The 20,138-nt window shown below is 38.2% G+C and overlaps 2 protein-coding genes across 2 annotated transcripts in view; both read left to right on the top strand.

Moving 5' to 3' along the window:
• Positions 1 to 6,388: 6,388 nt before the first annotated feature.
• On the top strand, positions 6,389 to 12,962 carry HELRODRAFT_164075 (hypothetical protein; the record flags this gene model as incomplete). Its single annotated transcript, XM_009029121.1, has 8 exons — positions 6,389 to 7,197; positions 8,016 to 8,187; positions 10,912 to 11,054; positions 11,126 to 11,225; positions 11,289 to 11,449; positions 11,833 to 12,010; positions 12,654 to 12,805; positions 12,902 to 12,962. The coding sequence occupies 8 exons, from the start codon at positions 6,389 to 6,391 to the stop codon at positions 12,960 to 12,962; spliced, it is 1,776 nt and encodes a 591-aa protein (XP_009027369.1).
• Positions 12,963 to 15,527: 2,565 nt separating this feature from the next.
• Positions 15,528 to 20,138, top strand: part of HELRODRAFT_164074 (hypothetical protein) — a gene marked incomplete at both ends in the record, with an annotated part of 6,875 nt that continues 2,264 nt past the window's right edge. The window contains 3 exons of the mRNA XM_009029120.1: positions 15,528 to 15,560; positions 16,385 to 16,504; positions 16,603 to 18,947. Coding sequence (XP_009027368.1) covers positions 15,528 to 15,560; positions 16,385 to 16,504; positions 16,603 to 18,947 — 2,498 coding nt within the window. The remainder of the gene's footprint in view (positions 15,561 to 16,384; positions 16,505 to 16,602; positions 18,948 to 20,138) is intronic.

The following is a 20,138-nucleotide window of genomic DNA, read 5'->3' as shown; positions in this document are numbered from 1 at the left end:
TTGAGAAGTATGGTGACAGTTAATGAAATGCAGTGTGGGTTTATGCCTGGTAGGGGAACGGTGGATGCGTTGTTCATGGTGAGAATGTTGCAGGAGAATTATAGAAAGAAGAAACGAAGATTGTACATGTGTTTTGTGGATCTAGAAAAGGCTTTTGATCGAGTACCGAGGAAGGTCATTGAATGGGCGTTGAGGAAGAAAGGAGTGAATGAGAGACTTGTTAAAGCTGTGATGCAGCTGTGATGTGATGCGGACGCTTTTAGTGTTAAGGTAGGAGTGCATCAAGGATCAGTGTTATCACCGTTTCTGTTTGCAATTGTGATGGATGTTGTGTGTGGAAACATAATGGAGGGGTTGTTATTTGAGATTTTGTATGCAGATGATTTAGTCTTGATGGCTGATAGCATGGAAGAATTGCAGTTAAAATTTGACAGATGGAAAAGTGTTATTGAAAAGAAAGGGTTAAAAGTTAATATTGGTAAGACGAAGGTAATGATGAGTGGGGAAGGTGGGGAGCGAGTGATAAGTAAAATAGACCCCTGTGGGGTATGTGATAGGAGAGTGAAGGCTAACTCGGTATTGTGTATAGGATGTCAGAAATGGGTGCATAAGAGATGTAGTGGTGTGAGGGGGGCACTGAAAAGGTGGAAGGCACGTTCAAATGTAAGAAATGTGTTCATGGTGTGATTAATAGGACGGACGCAAGGACGGGGTTGAGTGGTGGTATTGAAAGAGTGGAAAGCTTTGTTTACTTAGGGGATAAGCTGAATGCGGATGGAGGATGTTTGAGCGCAGTTACGGCTAGAGTTCGTGTGGGATGGATGAAATTTAGGGAACTGGGTGGGGTATTGTGTGGAAAGAAATGGTCAGTGAAGATGAAAGGGAGGGTATATAAAGCATGTGTGAGAGCAGCGATGGTATATGGTGGTGAAACTTGGGTGTTGAGGAGAGAGGAGGAAAGTGTACTGCAGAGGGCTGAAAGAGCTATGGTGAGGATGATGTGTGGGGTTAAAGTGAAGGATAGGAGGAGTAGTACAGAGCTGATGTCAATGATGGGACTGAATGAGGACATTGTGACATTGATAAGGAGATCGAGATTGCGGTGGTATGGACATGTGTTGAGAAGGGATGAAAGGGTCGGTATTAGGCGAGCGTTGGAGTTCGAGGTTGAAGGAGTGGTAGGAAGGGGTCGTCCGCGATTGGGATGGAGAGAGCAGGTGGAGAAGGACAGGGTGAAAACGGGGTTGCGTGATACTGAGGCGAGTGACAGATGTGGATGGCGTCGAGGGGTATTTCGGTTTCATCATAGGTAGCCAAACGGCAACCCCCGATCTCGGGGAAAATGCCGTCTAAACGTGTGTTGTTGTTGTTGTTTATATGCTAGTTTATTCCTTGTGTATTTTATTTATTTCTTGATTTTTTTGTTTCCCATTTCACTATAAGCATTTGTCTTCAATTTTTTTAATTTTATTGATGTTAAATGTTAAGCATAAATTATCAAATGCATTGTTTATTTGTAAAGATGACTTTATTAGATATGTTAACTATGGAGATGGGAATGAGGACATAGTTGCTTCGGAGGTGTTGGTTTTTTATGTTGTTGGTCTGAGAGAAGCTTGGAGGCATTCAAAAGCTTATTTTTATACAAATAAGTTATTATCTCACAAGTTGAAAGATTTAATAGAGAAAGCCATTGATAAGTTACATAATGCTGGAGTTAGGGTAAGCAACATTTGTTTTTCTTAAAAATATGTTAAAATTTTTATACATTATATTTATTTTTTAAGGTTGTCTCATTGATAATGGATGGGTTGGCCACTAACGTTTCGGCATGTGGATTGCTTGGATGCTCTTTCACACTTCCAAACATGCAAACATGTTTCTTGTCCCCAACAACCGGCCATAAAATATATATCATATTTGATGCATGCCACATGCTGAAATTAATGAGGAATATGTTTCATTCTTATAATATAATATTTTATAAAAATAATCCAATCAAATGGAATCATATCGTAAACTTAGTTAATTATCAACAACAAATCAGAATGAAATTAGGAAATAAATTAACCAAAAATCATGTAAATTTTGAAAAGCATAAGATGAAAGTTAAATATGCATCTCAAGTCTTTAGTTGCTCTGTGGCTAAATCATTGGAACTCTTAAACGGATTTGATGATTTTTCTGACGTTTCTGAAAAAATAGCTTTTATGAAAACCATCAACGATCTTTTCGATATACTGAACAGCAAACTGATGCTAGATAGAGAATGGAAGCAATCCATTACAAAGAGCAACCTGACAGCCACTATAGATAAACTTTATGAAATGAAAGCCTATTTACTAAGTTTGAAAAATTTAGATGGTGTTAACATTTACAAAACTCAAAGGTTCTTTTTTTTTATATATATTTCAATATATTAACTAAAACTAGTTACAAATAATTTCAGAAAAATGTGCATAATGGGCTTTTGTACAACCATAAATTCAATAATTGATATTTCGAAAGAGTTGTTGAATGAACAACCTTTCGTCCTGACTTACCGTTTCAGTCAGGATGCACTGGAACTTTATTTCAACTAATGTAAGAAGATCAGGTGTTAAGTTTTTCTGACTTGAGTCATAATAAAGAAATAACATAAAAAATTAATTAATTAATAAATTCATAATTAATTAATACAGGTGGATGCTGCAGTCGCATAAATTGCCAACAATTCAGCGACATTTATAAAAAGATTTGCTGCAAATTTCTAACAGTTATACCAAGTAATTTTGACACGAAAATTATAAACTGAATAGATTTAAAGCTACTCTGCAATTCACAGGTAACACAGGAAATGTGTCATCATTTGAAACAGAAGAACTGCTTAGTAACATTATTTTTGGGACAGATTTTGATGACAACGTATTTGTGGAGCATGCGTCACTGCAGTATATTGTCAGAAATTGCACTGCATACATGGCAGGATGGGTGGTGAGTCAATAACACCGACCATCTCATGCGCAGAATGCAGGTTCTTTTTACCTCTAATGTAAACCTCTCCAAAATTCATTCAAAATTTTGCATTAATATGCTGTTACAAATCCCAACAAATATGCAGAAAATGCTTGATTTCAGCCAGCAGAAACATATTTAGCGAATCATCAAATCATCTCATCATACTAAAAGACAATGGGCAATTGACATATCCCTCAAAAGGAGTATTAAAAGTAAAATGATACATTTATTTATTTTCTGGTAAAAGCAATAAATTTTAATGATTTTCAGATCTGCCAAGAATCAGAAAGATTATTAAAAATAAATAATTATTGTTTTAAGAAAAAACTTGTAACTGAAAGCAACATATTCCCACAATGTGTCAACGAAGATTTATTTAACATGGAAAATCATTTCAATGATGTACAGAACGCAAACCACTATTATGAATTAATAAAAAAAATAATAACATCATATACAACATTAAGACTTTAACTTAACTAAAGAGTTTTCTATCAACATGCAGTTGTAATAAAAGTAAATTAAATAATAAACTGCAGCAAAAATTATACAATTTAAATTTATTAAATCAATTGTTTTATTGAATTTGTACAGTGCTTCTAATGGACTACATCAGAAGCAAATTCTACAACCTTTGTTTTTATCTTTTATGCATGTACATATATATATATATATATATATATATATATATATATATATATATATATATATATATATATATATATATATGTGTGTGTGTGTGTGTGTGTGTGTTTCACTTTTTAAAATAGTTGAAAGATAAATTTATAATTATGTAAATCAAACATTTTGCAGTTATACAACAAATAAACAAAACCAAAATCCAGAAATAAAAAAGGTAAGACTGATCTAACTTTACTCATCACTAATTATAGCAAGACAGACGTTTTATAATCAACAAACAAGAAATATAACAATTTACACATAAATATAATAATATACATTCTCATGATCTAGCACCTTCAGGGTTATTTTATAAATAGTAATGTTAAACTAAAAATTATTAAACATACCTATTCTATTAAAAATCAACAGTTGATCGTTTTAAATTAATAGCATAATGAATTTGATGTTAACTTAAAGAAACTATTATTATTTATTTATTATATTAATAATGTCAATTACAGTTGAAATAGTTAAAGAATTTGATTTTAACTTGAATTATTATATAATTTATTTAATATATATAAATATAATATTATAAAATAAATTATAATATATAATAAAATATAATATATTAATAAATAATATAAAATTATAAATCATAACATTTAAACAGAAAAAAATTATAATAATTATAAATTATAATATATAATAAAATATAATATATTAATAAATAATATAAAAGTATAAATCATAACATTTAAACAGAAAAAAAATTGTTTGCTTTTACTACCAAAATAAATTTTAAAAACTTCCTCTGTGTGATTAAATTTGGTATGGATATGTGATGTTGAAAGTAATTATTCCTTTGAATTGTAAGCTTTGGAGTGTTGAAAGATTCTAGTTTAGGACATATGCACATGAATTACATCTTAATTTAAAAATTATTAGTTGATTAATTTATTTATAACAATATTATAAATTGATTATGAGTTATATTTTTAAATATTAATAACATTTCATTTTTAGTTTTTACAATAAAATTTTTACTGACTTTTTTTCGTTTTCTAGATTCTAATTTAATTTAGGAATGATTCTTACTCTAATGAAATGATATGAAGTCCATCATCATCGTGATTCGTGGGTGCTGGGAGAATGAATGAAGAAATCTTTATTTCAGAAAAATGATGATCGCTAACGAACTTATTATAAATCTTCGACGATTAAATACGGTGGTTATATAAACCTTATAAATTAACCTAAAACTTCACGGAATGTTGAAAACGAAATAAACAAACGAGCTGAATGCAGATCGGCAGAGTCATTAACATAACTTCGGGAAGGCCCAAAATTTTTCTAATTATATCTCAGATTTTTCTAAAAATAAGCCAAAATGCTCATGAATAATTAATTTTTTCGGAACTTGCTTCCCGAGGTAACTTGCCCGTTGAAAAAAATTTTCAATGTTAAAACGCTGGTCGGGCGCTTCCAGTTATATAATTCCATGGTGGTGATAATGATGATATCCGTCTTATATGAACACTGGCGGATCTAGACAACTTTGACGGAGGGCTAAAATTTTGAAAATGTTTAAATTCTGACAAGGGAATCAAAATTTTGACAGGGTTTGCCACGTTTTTCTTCATTTCAATCGGTCGTTCACCGATCATTCGTAGCACAAAGATAGCGTTTTCTGTGCCACAATCCTCAACTGAACCACCTTAGACATTTTAAATTTAAAATCTGATTGAAATCAAATAAAGCGCCAGGTCCAGACGAGATAATTGTTGTAGAAATTAAATGGCTTGATGAATTTGGCATTGAAAAAGTGACAGAAATTTTGAATGAGATTGCTACGAGTGATCAGTGAACGGGCGATTGAAACGAAAAAAGACTTGTTTATATGGTTTGTCGATTACTCTAAAGTTTTTGATAGTGTGGAACAAGAGGAGCTTATGGATACATTGGAAAATTTGGACATTGATGAATTATAAAATAATATATTCACAAAAGATATTTTAAATCAAACAATTCATATGTATATATATATATATATATATATATATATATATATATATATATATATTATTTATTTCTTCAAAGACACAAAAAGTAAACAGAAAGATACTTGTAATAGTGCCTTAACTAAAAATTGTCAAAAATATTTCGATGAGATAACTAAAATGACCAAAATTTTGCAAGACACATTGCATAGTTACACATAAATATATATAAAACATTATTCTAAGTTATGATGGTAAATGACAATTCCACATTTTTAGTATTTCGCTAATTTTTAGTAATATTTCTGGTTTTTAAGGTTTTTGTTGCAATAATTTCGGTTTTTCTGGTGTAGTTTTTATGGGTTGTCGCTTTTTTTGCCCTTTTTCGGATTAGTGTCCCGCCGTTCGGTTGGTTTTTTAACTTTTGTGGTCTCAAATTTTTAATTTTAGTTTTACCATACTTTTAACAACAGCTGTGGGCTTTTACCCAGCTGCACCGTACAATGCTCATTAATATTTATTTTTGTTTTCTCTGTTTCATTCCTAGTTTTTCTTTTAATTTTTAAATTTATTTAAATTAATCTTTTTTTATTTTCGCCAAAATTTTATTTTATCACTTTTCACACGGTTTTATCTACTCGCTTTTGATTTTATTTCGTTGACGTAATGGCACCGGTCCTATACCAATGCACGGTTTGTTTAAATCATTATAAAATAAAACCGGACGGTAAACTATATCGACATGGAGGCAAAAATGAGGGCCAGGAATGCCCTGGTTCGTTCAAGGCGGCCGACCAGCCTCCGGCTGGTTCATCTGCTTCCGCGCGACCGCCTCTAACCGCTGCACCTGTCATCAACCCTCATGTTGCTACACGCGGTTCTCGGCGTCGGTCTCGGAGAGTCCCTCCCAAGTAGATTCTTTTCATGTTTTTGACAGGCTGACGGTCGTTTTGAGGACTGCCCATCTGTATGATCACGTTCCCAAACCGTGCAGAGACAAGGTATCTAAAGCATTGTCGGCTTTATTGACGGCCGTTTGCGATGATCCCTGCGACGCGGCCCATTGGTGCAGGCTCCAATGTTTTTTCGCATTTGTTTTGTTCAAGCCCACCAGGGGCGGTCGCAGGACTAATCAAGCCAATTACGTTATTAAACGGTTGGCCGAATTCAGTTCGACCGAGGTCGAGATTATTGTGGCAAGCTTCAACACTGACCACAACACCAAACCGCGTAAGCACAATCCAAACAGTTGGATTAGTGCAGTAACTACTCGGATTGAACAGGGCAGTCTCTCGGCGGCCGTCAGACTTGCTTGTTCGCCCGCGGGCCTGGCGGAGAGCTCGCCTGAGACACTCGCTAAACTCAAGGCTATTCATCCCAGTGCTCCATTGAACAGGCGAGCTTTTCCCGCGCAGGAGCCGTCTAATGGTCGCGTTTCACCAGCCCAGGTGTTGACGGCTTTAAAGTTGTTTAACAATGGTTCATCGGGAGGCCTTGATGGCTTGAGGCCTCAGCACATAAAGGATTTACTTTCCGGTCCGATGCCCACCGATGAATTGTTAAATAACCTCACCCGGTTTGTAAATTTGTTGTTATCTGGGGTCTGCCCTCCCGCGGTTAGCCGTTTCTTTTTTGGGGGCCGTCTGGTGGCTTTAAACAAAAAAGATGGAGGGATCAGACCCATCACGGTGGGAAATTTCTGGAGGAGGCTGACCAGTAAGTGCGCTAAGTACAGTAAGTGTTAGAACAGGTCAAAGCCAAACTCTATCCTATCCAATTGGGCGTCGGCGTGAGGGGTGGTGCTGAGGCGGCCGTCCACGCGTACGTGAACTGATTTCAGTACTTCCAAAACGGTGGGGATTCTTGAAGATTGATTTCAAGAACGCTTTCAACACCCTGAGAAGAGACTCAATGTTAGAGGCAGTTAAGCAGCACTGTCCTCAAATTTATAATTTTTGTCATTCCGCATATGGCCGAGTCTCTTCTCTTGGTTACGACGCCTGGGTGGTTGAATCGTGCGAGGGCGTACAGCAAGGCGACCCTTTGGGACCGATGCTTTTTGCTCTAACCCTTCACCCACTGTTGACGAAGTCATCTTCGGCGTTTGTTTGTGGCTACCTGGACAATGTCAGCATGGCCGCAGAGGGTAACATCTTAGCGGACGACTTCCTGTCGCTGAGGGTCGGCGCTTCCATCATTGGTCTCGAATTAAACACAAACAAGTGTGAACTACTCGTAAATGACACGTTTCAAATGCCACACGTGCTGGCTAATGTCCCCACAGTGCCCCATTCATCATTAAATTTTTTAGGCACTCCAATGATGGCCGGCGATCATCAGGACAGGTTTTTTAATAAAAAACTTTTTGAGCTAAGGTACCTTGATTCCTTGGAGAGCCGGCAGGTGCTTGGCGTGGGACGTTACCGTTCCGGGCACCTTTGCTGAGCGCTACGTGCAGCTTACTAGCAGAGAAAACGGTTTGGCTGCAACCAGGGCATCTGACGAGAAGATCAAGAAGTACGACGGAGCTCTCCCGTCAATGGAGTTTTTACCGATTTGTATCGAGGTGGACCCCATGGACCGTAACACCTCCGGGTTTTACATACATACATACATACATACATACATACATACATACATACATACATACATACATACATACATACATACATACATACATACATACATACATACATACATACATACATACATACATACATACATATGGAATACATCGTCGCGTTCGACGAATTGTGTCATTGATGAGTCCTTTGATGCGAGAACAAGCCTATTCTTGATGAACATCGACGACCACAGGATCCGCAAACCCACACCCCTGTGCTGTCACCATCCCGGGCCACCTGCTTACGCCGTCCTCTTTTTCCAACTAGAGCTGCAATGCGCGCCTCCTCAAAGGCGGAGACTGCCGCTTGTGAGCGTGTCTTCCACTGTGAACGCTCGAGCGCAACGACACCCAAGGTTTTAAAATCCAGACTTTTTTTAGGTTATCCTTCAGATTATTTTTAAATCTGCAAACTGGACCGCTTGCAAGACGAACTCCAGAAGCCAGCTGTCCGAAAAACACCTGTTTGGGAATTTTTGTGTCCGGCATGCGGATAACGTGTCCCGCCCAACGAAACTGTGCCTGTAACAAAAATGCCTCGATACCCAAGATACCACACATTTCCAATACAGTCGTATTTGGCACCCTATCCTCCCATTTAACGTTAGCGATAACCCGTAGACATCTCATATGAAACTGATCGAGTCTACGTATATGGCGCCTATAAGTAATCCATGTCTCACATCCATACAACATTGTGGTTAACACAACTGCCTTATAGACAGATATTTTAGTAGCCAGCGACACACCCCGTTCCTTCCAGAGTCGTCCACTCAAACCACCAAAAGCAGCACCAGCCTTGGCAATCCTAACCGTAATTTCATCATCGATTGCAGTAGTGTTGGAGAGGTAGCTACCAAGGTAGCAAAATCGATCCACAGCGTTCAACTGCGAGCCACCAATAGTTACGATGGTTTTAGAATCCGGCGAAATAGGATAGCTTTGGTGCAGAACCTCTGTTTTCTTCCTGCTCACCGTGAGTCCAAACCTTTCTGCAGTAGTGTGGAAACAGTTGAACAGAGCCTGAACTTCACTTTGTGTATGTGCAACCAAAGCGCAGTCATCCGCAAAGAGCAGGTCGCGGACTATTATGGTTTGTGTTTTTGACTTCGCTTGTAGGCGTCTGATGTTGTAAACGTCTCCATCCATGCAATAGCAGATTGGAATGCCCTCTACACAATGTTGAAGGGCGACTCGAAGCATTAGGGAGAAGTAAATGTTGAACAGCAAGGGAGCCATGACACACCCCTGCTTGGTACCATTCGTCATCTCAAAGTCCGGGGATCGATCACCATTTTCAACTACGGTTGCCCTCATGCCTTCATGGAAGGAGCGAAAAATCGACACTAAAATCGGAGGACAACCGATCTTTTTGAGACATTTCCATAACGCTGAACGGTTGACGGAATCGAACGCCTTTGTTAAATCTATGAAGACGAAGAAAAGTTCGCATTGTTGCTCACGACATTTTTCTTGAAGTTGTCTGGCAGTAAAAATCATATCCATAGTACCACGACCAGCCCGAAAGCCACACTGACCCTCTGGAAGGATACCAACATCATTGACGTACTTGGTTAGGCGGTTGACGATCACGCGGGCCAATATTTTTCCAGGAATCGATAGCAGAGAAATGCCTCTGTGATCATCACAGCATGAACGATTCCCTTTCCGTTTGAATATGTGAATGATAAGGGCATCCTTAAAATCTTGAGGAACCGATTTCCTATCCCACATGTCTTGGAACATTGTCACCATCCTGGTTTTAAGTTTGATGACACCATATTTGAAGAGTTCTGCCGGCAGCCCGTCCAAACCCGGAGCTTTTCCATTCGACATTTGGGTGATTGCTTTTTCCACTTCATACAGGCTAGGGGGATCATCGAAATTACCTGCAATGCTCCAGTCAGGCAACTCAGCAAGGACTGAGTCATCAAACCGGGATTCTTGATTTAGCACACTGTTGAAGTGTTCAGCCCAACAAGCCAGGATTCCATGGCCATCCTTGATGAGTGTTTGACCATCTTTCGACAGTACCGGGACACTACCGGAGCTGCGGGGACCAAACACAGTTTCCAGATTTCTGTAAAATGATTTCATGTCCCCGTGGCCGGCCGCTACTTGCAATTCATCAGCTCTGGCAGACCACCAAGATTCCTTCATCTGACGAAGCCTCCTCTGTGCAAAACTGCGTGCTTGCGTGTAGCATGTTTTCTTGACGCGGTTGCCCCTGTCATATATCCAAGAACGATGGGTGCTGTGCATGTTGTCCAGCAGCCCACGTGCCTCCGTATCCTGATCGTCGAACCAGTCCTATGCTTAATACGCTGATATCCAAGCACATTAACCGCAGCTTTCTCTACAATCTGCTTGAAATTTGGCTATTCTGTGCTCTCATTTGTTGAAAACTCACCACGCAATGCTACGCGGAACAAATTTCTAGCTGACGGTTCTGTTAGCCGAGTCACATCCAGTTTAGCTTTCCTTACAGTTTTGTGATGCCTTCTGACTGGTTTAACAATAAGAATCACTGACATCTTGATGAGACGATGATCTGACCACATTGTTGATGCTCGCACCGCTTTAGTTAGACGAGCGAGACGAAGATCGCGTTGTCTGATAAGTATGTAGTCGATGAGATGCTAGTGTCTTGAACGTGGATGTTTCCAGCTAGTCTTCTTCCTGTCAGCCTGTTGGAAGACTGTATTTGTCACCACAAGATTGTGCTCTGTACAAAATTCGAGGAGCATGGTTCTATTTGAATTTTCCCTACCAACTCCATTTCGTCCAAGCACTTTTGGCCACAAGATGTGGTCTTAACCCACACGGGCGTTATAGTCACCCAAGACAAACAACTGATGGTTGTGTGGTATTGAACGAACAGCGTCACCGAGCTGCCCATAAAACAAGCTCTTCTCCTCAAAAGTTGCTCCAAGCGTTGGCGCATAGCAGCTGATCAAAGTAGCAGTGTGACCACCCTCCAGGTTGAGCAGCATCCTCATTAGGCGTGGTGAAATACCATAAGGTACCTCATGTACAGATTTCAGGAGTGTGCTACGAATGGCAAAACCCACTCCACCAGTACGCACCTCACCTGCAGGATGACCTTGGCAAAAGAAGGTGTAACCAGCACCTCTCTCCTCAAACTGTGTTGCTGCAGAGATTCTTGTCTCGCTGAGCGCAGCAACATCGATGTCATAACGCGCAAGTTCACGCGCAACAATGGCTGATTGACGTTCATGACACTTCCCAAGATCCAACATTGTCCGGACGTTTCATGAAGCCAAATTTAAAACTTTTCTTTTTTTTTGACCGCATAGTAGGATATCCAGTCAGCCGCGGTAGGCTGACAAGTTCGGCAACATATTGGCTAGCTTTTTTTAGGACAGATTTTTTAGTCCCCTCTCCGGTTGGAAAAAGCAGTGCATCCCTGAATAGGGCTGCTTTGTCACCCTGGCAGGATACGAAAATTGCTGTAGCCATCAGCAACAAACGACCATCACACCAAGGCCGCCTGTGTGTTGTGTTGTGACTAGACACTGCCAGTAGTACCCTCTACCTGTGCCCGTCGCCACTCGCCAATCGCCGCAGGACTTTGTTTGCACATCCATTCAAGCATCAGACCACCAAGACCACCTTCACACTGGTTGATTTAAGTGGAGCATGTTTGTGCGGCATGCTACTCTCTCTCCTCCACAGGGGTCGGTATCAGCAGACACAACGAGTTGAGACACACCAGTGTGGACGCAGAAGTTTGGATGAAACTGCGGTGCAGTTTTATCCTCGTAGCCAACTATCCTGGCTAAATTTTTAACTGGGTTTACTTCCAGGCCTTTCCCAAGCGTGGGTATAGCCGCAAGGCTGCGGAGGTTTGAAATCAGAGCTTTCCTTCTCCTAGATGGTATTTCCTTACGAGCGCCATCCACCCGGAACCTGGTTTAAGCGCCAGTAACTCGCCTTCGCCCTCTCTTGTTAGTTAGTAGCAGCCCCCGCCACGTGCAGGAAGGAGTAGGACTTCGATGGCAAAAAAATGATGACAATAGGTGTTAGGGTTAGGGTTACTATGGTCGTAGCGCGCACGCTACAAGCCTTTGGTGGCATTTTGTAGCAGATCACCACCGGCAAACCATCGCGTTTGGGTGCCAACATACATACATACATACATACATACATACATACATACATACATACATACATACATACATACATACATACATACATACATACATACATACATACATACATACATACATACAGACATACATACATACGTGCATACATACATACATACATATATATTGTTTATTTTCTTCAAAGATACAAAATAAACAGAAAAAACTCGTAATAGTTTATTAACTAAAAATGTTTTACAATGATTCAATGAGAAAACAACAATGATCAAACTTTTGCAGAAGTATACAAACACATTTTCTCTCACATATAAGCACCATCTGCACAGTTACAAAAATATGAACAACATTTTTCTAAGATATGGACGTAGATGGCAAATTGATGAAAAATATGCATACGAAACGGTAAATAGTCAGAGTAACGAAAAATGCCCGTTAGGATAGTCCGTTAGCACAAGGATTCATGGAGGTTTATAAGTACAAGCAAAAATTTTGAGATTTTTTTTTGAGATTTTTTTTAATGATGCCAGATTATCGATGTTTTTAATGTTGAAGGGAATCACACTGTTCCATAATTTAGGAGCTGTATGAGATATACAATTGTTGCCCAAATTTAATCTAGATGTTTTTATATAGAAAGTATCATTTTGCCTTGTAATAATTGATTTATATGGATTTGAATAATGGAAGAATTCTGAATAATATGGAGGTAAAAGATTTCTTAAAAATTTAAAAGTAAATAATGTTTGAAAAAAGAAATTAATTTGATAAATTGATAGAATTTTAGTCTTAGCAAGAAGTTCTTTGGTATGATCGGTTTGTTTTAAATTAAATATAATCTTAATAAAGCGTTTTTGACAAACAAATAAGAGCTTTAGTAAATATTCAGGACCATTTCCCCAGATTATATTACAATAAATTAGATGAGGAAAAATAAAACTATAGTATAGATTAATTTTGCTAACGAAATTAAATTTATGTTTTAATTTATTTAAAATACGTAAAAAACTGTGATTTTTTTTTCTAATTTCCAAAATATGTAACGACCATGGCAGATTACTTTTGATATATACACCTAAAAATTTAATTGGGCTACATTTTCTAAGAATATTATTATTTAACTTAGAAGAAAAGTCTTGAATATTATTGGTAAGTATTGTAGTACCAAAAATTGTATAGCATGATTTATCAGTGTTGATGATTAGCTTGTTGGCCGAAAACCAAGCCTCAACTCTCTTGAGATCGATATTAATTAGCGATAAATCATCAATTAGTGATTTCGAACTGTAGAAAATATTTGTGTCGTCAGCAGCGAACATAATACATTTAAATAGTGTAGTCACATTAGGGAAATCGTTGATGAAAATTGTGAAAAGAAGAGGGCCCAAAATTGAGCCCTGTGGGACCCCATATTTAACATGCAAAATATTAGAACTTTTGCAATCTATCGACACAAATTGTTTTCTGTTAGACAGGTAACTAGTGAGCCAAGAAAGGATTTTACCACGAAATCCATAGAGTTCGAGTTTGTGTAAAAGTAAATTGTGATCAATAATATCAAAAGCTTTCGCGAGGTTTATAAAAATCCCAAGTGTAGGATGTTTATCATTTAAGTTATTAATAATTCTATGATATAGTTCTAAAATAGCTAACTCCGTTGAGTGCTTTGGTCTAAATCCATATTGGTTATTAGACAATAATTTATATTTATCTATAAATGATTTCATTTTGTTGGCAACTAATTTTTCAAGTACCTTTGACAAAGGGGAAAGCAAAGAAATGGGTCTATAGTTGCCAGGATCCTCTCTGTTGCCTTTCTTAAAAATAGGTAAAACTTTCGCCATTTTGAACGCATCTGGAAATTTCCCGCTCTGCAAGGATAAGTTACAGATGTGCACAAAAGGGAAAACAATTTCCTTAACAAATAGCTTTATCATAAAGATATTAAGACCATCATATGAACAAGATTTGTTTGGCTTGAATTTATCGATTATGTGGACAATCTACGACGGTTCAATATCGTCCAGAAAAAAATGAGTATTTGTTTGATTTAATTATGATTTAACGCATTACAAATGCTAGTTGTTTCTTTTAGAATAACATTGTTATATTTTAATTGATTAATACTGTTGGTGGGTCTTGTCTTGTTTATGATTTCATTTATGACTCTCCTATTATTTTTTATTATTATTTGCAAATAAATTGTTGTAAAAGGCTTTTTCTTTATTTCTTTTATAATTTGTGAACAAATTTCGAAAACTTTTATAAGTACTCAAGTTTGTTGCGTTAGGGTATACAATAGAATGTTTATAAAGTTTATAATTAATCTTTGAAAGCCTTATTACATCATTTGTAACCAAAGATTTTTTGCATTTAGATGTGTTAATTGATTTCAAGGGAGCGTGCTTGACTAGAATGTCAAAAAAGATTCTGAAAAACTGTTCATAACTAGAATCAACCTCGGTTTCATCAACAACAGGCTGCCAAGATACCGATCTAAGATCACTTTTGATTTTTTCCACTGTTGAATTGGAAAAATTTCTTTGTAAAGAAAATTTTTAGCTTTACCTGTCTCTGAGAAGGTAAAAACTTTTGAAATTGAAAAAATTGGATAATGATCAGACAGATCGTGGATAACTACTCCAGAAGAATGAGTAGAGACAATATTCGTTAAAATATTATCAAGAAGAGAAACTGAATGAGAGCTAACTCTGGTTGGCCGATTGATGAGTGGACTAAAATTATATGAAAAGAAGAGTTGTTCAAAGTCCAACTTGTCTTTATTATCAAGATCCAAATTAATATTAAAATCGCCAATTATATGTTGACATGTTTGAGTCAGTTTGTTTCTTCAAAATCGATCATAAATTTGGAAATATCACTATTTGGTGGTCGATATAAAACTATAACTCTGATAGATTTAAATTGAGTCAACTCAGACTGCATAACTGGATCAATCAATGTCGCCGATATTGATTCTATATATTGATTATTAATATCATCCTTATTTAATTTGTAATTAATAGTATAGTTAATAGATCTTTAATAAACAATCCTACACACCCGCCCCTCTTAGAGTCTCTCACATGACCCTCGAAATTATAACCATCCAATCGGGCGAGAGGTTTTGTCTGTGAAGTAAGCCAGGTTTCAGAAATGTCGACGATAGAAAATTTGAAATTGAAAGAAGTTAGAAATATACTTAAATCATCAATTTTTTTCAGCAAACTCTTGGAGTTTATATGCAAGATTGAGAAATTATTGCTAGTTAAATTATCTGTATTAAAAGGATTGTTTATTGGTTCAGTTGTGTAGTAATAATTACATTCATTATTGACAAAAAATAATGAAAATTATTAAAGTTGACCATGGATAAAATGTTATAATAGAATGAGCTACGAAATTATTGACTTAATACAAAAGCTAGTAGAGTAGAACTATTATATATATATATATATATATATATATATATATATATATATATATATATATATATATATATATATATATATAAGAAATAGCAAGCGATTAGAAGAACTATAAATTAAAAATTATCAACAACAAAATTTGTGCAATTAAGACACTTGAAACAGCGTAAAGAGTGTATATAATGTATAGAGACTGAACGTTTGTGAAACAGCAGGATAGAATGCAAAATTTGTGCAATTCAATACTTAATACAACGTAAAGAGTGTATATAAAGTATAAACGACGTGTACGTGGAACTTTGCATTTTAGTAATTATTGTTTTAATTTGGAATTAAAACGTTTGGTAGTAGGTTTGGCGGTAGGACGTTGTCAGTCAAAAGTCTAACTGGAACGTCGTTAATAGGAATAATAATGGTAATTGGTGGCAGGTAGCAGTAGCGGAGTCAACAACAGCTCCAACACAACAGCGTCGTGGTAACAACCACCACAACTACAACAACTACAACAACCAGTTATTTCAACAACAGCTCCAACACAATAGTGTCGTAGTTTCAGTTATTTCAACAACAACTCCAACCCAACAGCGTCAGGGTAACATCCACCACAACTACAACAACCCTTATCCAGCAACGTCGTGGCGTCAGTTATTCCAACAACAACACTCGCACAACAACGTGACAGTCTATACCGTAGTAATAAAGCACGTTTGTCACCCCAAACGACAACACACACATTAACTTAATAATTGAACAATATTTTGTTAATTTGTATTCTATTTCGATTTATTTGAATATCAATAAAGCTTATTTTCTGTTTCTACACATCAAATTTCAAGTCTTTTGATAGAAGCCGTAAAGAACCTGTTACATTTGGTGGCAGCGGTGGGATTCACACTAAAAGAAAGAATAGTGTGAATCTGCGCAGGAGCAAAGTGAGTGAGATGGCTCACAATTTAAGGTCCAAGGACAAGGGCACGAAGGACGGTGAGGAGGAGGAGACGTTGGATCCTGTGCGGGCCACACAGATCCGGATCATGTTAGAAGCAGCTGAAGATGAGAGGAGAATAAGACGTGAAGCAGCTAAAAGGGAGGAGCAACGCGCAGAAAGGGAGGAGCAACGCGCAGATGAGGATAGAAGGCTACGGAGGGAAGCTGACATACAGTTAAAAATTAATAATCGTAATAGTCAACAGGAAGACCGGGTTAACATGGGCAACAGATTTGGCCCCATGTTAGGAAGATGCCCAACTGACCCTCGGGAGATCTCCGCATATTTTCAACGGATTGAAGGCATATTTGAAAGTTATAGAATCAGTGATGAGGCCAAGGCTGAACTGTTGTTGTCCAGACTGGAGCCGAAGATGAAAACTATATTGAATGAACTTCGGACCGAAGATTATACAAATTATGAAGCTATAAAGCAGCAAATCATTCGCTCTTGCCGATTTTGCCCGAAGAAGCTCCGGGATGCATTCTTTTCAACCTATAAGGCAAAGGAGGAAACATACCCAGCATTTGTTGCACAATTGTATCGCCATCTCAAATTCTATTTCCAGAGTCGGAAAATTGAAACCCTTGAACAAGCCATGTCCTTGTGGGTTGTGGACCGTTTAAAGGAGGTAATACCAAAAAATTTGGTAGAGTACATACTGGCTCAGGAGGGTGACGAGTGGTTACCACATGATAAAGTAGCAAACCTGTTGGAGACTTATGAAGCGAATATGAATATGAGGGGATCGACCAACTCTGTTTCTAGTTTCCGAACACAGTCTGGTCATGCTCATTTAGGAAGTGACCGTAAAGGGTTTGTAAAGGATGAGAGGAGGGGTCCATCGATGAAGCCAAATTGTTTTACCTGTAGTAGTACTGGTCATCTGGCCAAACATTGCACAAAAAAGTCTAACTATACGACACCGGCCAAGAAGGTGATGAATTGTCAGATTACCCCCAGAATGCACAGCAAACAGTTCGGGTTGACAGAGGCCATGCGAGTAGAGAAATATTTTGAGAGGCCATATGTCAAGGTAAAAATTCAACCCGGTCCAGTGTGCGAGGCTTTGGTGGACAGCGGTGCTGAGGTATGTGGGATTTCACAGGAGTTATGCCAGGAGTTGAATCTACCCAGTTTGGGAACTGAAAGGATCAAGGGATGGAGTGGACAGGTGGCTGAGGTGGATGCCACATGGGTAACGTTGACTCAGGGGGACAAGGCTGCTACCCCTGGCGTCCGGGTGTGGTGTGCCGTGGTGCCAAATGCTAGTGAACCACTAATTATTAATCCAGGAGTGGTAGAACAGTTAAAGTTGGTAACGCCTTATGTAGTACCTGCTGCAGAGGTATTATCTGCCAGTGGTTCATTGGTCAATTTAGGGACCTTTTACAATGTTGACGCCCCCCATGGGCAGTGTCAAGAGAGATACGATAAAATTCAGAATCGTGACGTTGATGATGAGAAAGATGATGAAGTTTGTGAAGTTAATAATCGTATAATAGATGGCAGCATAATTACAAATAAAATTCAGAATCGTGACGTTGATGATGAGAAAGATGATGAAGTTTGTGAATTTAATAATTGTAAAATAGATGGCAGTGTAGTTGTAGATGGAGTTCCTAATCGAGATGTTGATGAGGAGAAAGACGATGAAGGTAGTGAAAAGAGTTGCAAGGTTATGATCAAGGATGCAGGTAGAGCTGATATTAGTCAGGAGAAGAAGGATTCCGCAGTGAATAAAATTAATAAATATAAATTTGAACTTGGTGAAGTTGGTAGTTCCGGTATTGGGCTTGTGGACAGATCAAATGTTGTCGGTCTGGATGTAAACTATGTTGTGAGAGTGGCTGAAATGACAATCGACGGGGTGGATGAAACTAATAAGGTTTTGACAAAATCAAGGAAAGATGTTAGAGAATCACCACGAAATTTGGATGGAATTTGTAATAGCGAGAAGCAAAAGGTTGTTGAACATTTGGACGATGTTGATGAGGAGGAAACCGATGGTCAGTTCAACCGTGGAAAAAAGAAGAAGGCAGACGAACATAAACTCGACTTAGACGAGGCAGAGGAACACGTCGATGATGTGGGGGGAGGATGTGTGACTGAGAAGAAGAAATTTTGCCAAGAACAACACCAATGTCAAACGCTTACGAGGTGTTGGGAATGGGCAAAGACAAGAAAAAAGAATTTCTTGTTTGAAGATGAGGTCTTGTACCACCGGGATAGGGTATTGGGTCACCAGGTGAAGCAATTGTGTTTGCCGGCAAATAGGATTCAGACGGTGATGGAGATGGGGCACGACAAACCTTTTTCAGGTCATTTGGCCGCGGATTCGACCAGACAACGGATAGCACTTAGTTTCTGGTTTCCAAATATGTCCGAACAGGTCTTAAAGTACTGCCAGTCATGTCGAATATGTCAATTGAGAGCACCTGTCAGGATATCCGAGAGGACGCCCATAACGCCGATTCCCAGAAAAGATGAGGTACCATTTTCGCACTTGGTCATGGATTGTATCGGACCTATGGTGGTGGTGGAAACAGGACCAAAGCCAAAATATAACTATGCTTTGGTTGTGATTGATTTATTTACTAGATGGCCCATGGCCTATCCGATGCAGCATGTGGATGCTAAGTCTACATGTGAGGTCCTGTTACAGATTTTCATGACCTATTCTGTACCAAAGGTGATTAGTTCAGACCAGGGTACTAATTTTACCAGTAAACTCACTCAGGCACTACTTAGTAACTTGGGATGCAGTCCTCGCTTTAATACTCCAGGTCATCCGGAAGCCTCAGGGGTGGTGGAAAGGTGCAATCAAACACTAAAAAGCATGATATACAAGTTGGCACAGGAACATCCACGAAGTTGGCATCGCATTTTGCCGTTTGTGTTGTGGACCCTCCGGGAGAAGCCATCGGCTACCACTCATGTCAGCCCGTTCACTATGTTGTACGGTACATTACCCAGAGGTCCACTATCCATACTGAAGGAATCTTGGGTGGGTGAACAATGCTTGCCTTTGAATCTCGGGAAACGGCCTGAGGAGTACCTCAAAGAGTTAAGGCGGAATCTAGAGGTGGCGCACGAATATGCTGAAGAACATGCTCTTAAGGAACAACAAAGGTACACCCATTATTATAATTTGCGCAGTACAACACGTGAATTCCATTTAGGAGATGCAGTTATAATACTAATCCCCGCAACATGGAGGAACAAATGGTGCAATAAATGGCAGGGGCCAGGTACTATTGTAAAAGTCAAATCACCACATTCCTATGTAGTAGAGTTGGAGGGACAAAAGCACCACGTACATGTCAACCATATAAGAAATATCACCAGAGA

The sequence above is a fragment of the Helobdella robusta genome (genome assembly GCF_000326865.2).
Source record: "Helobdella robusta unplaced genomic scaffold HELROscaffold_6, whole genome shotgun sequence".
In the NCBI taxonomy this organism is placed as follows: Eukaryota; Metazoa; Annelida; class Clitellata; order Rhynchobdellida; family Glossiphoniidae; genus Helobdella; species Helobdella robusta.
This window is presented reverse-complemented; position numbering and strand designations above follow the sequence as displayed.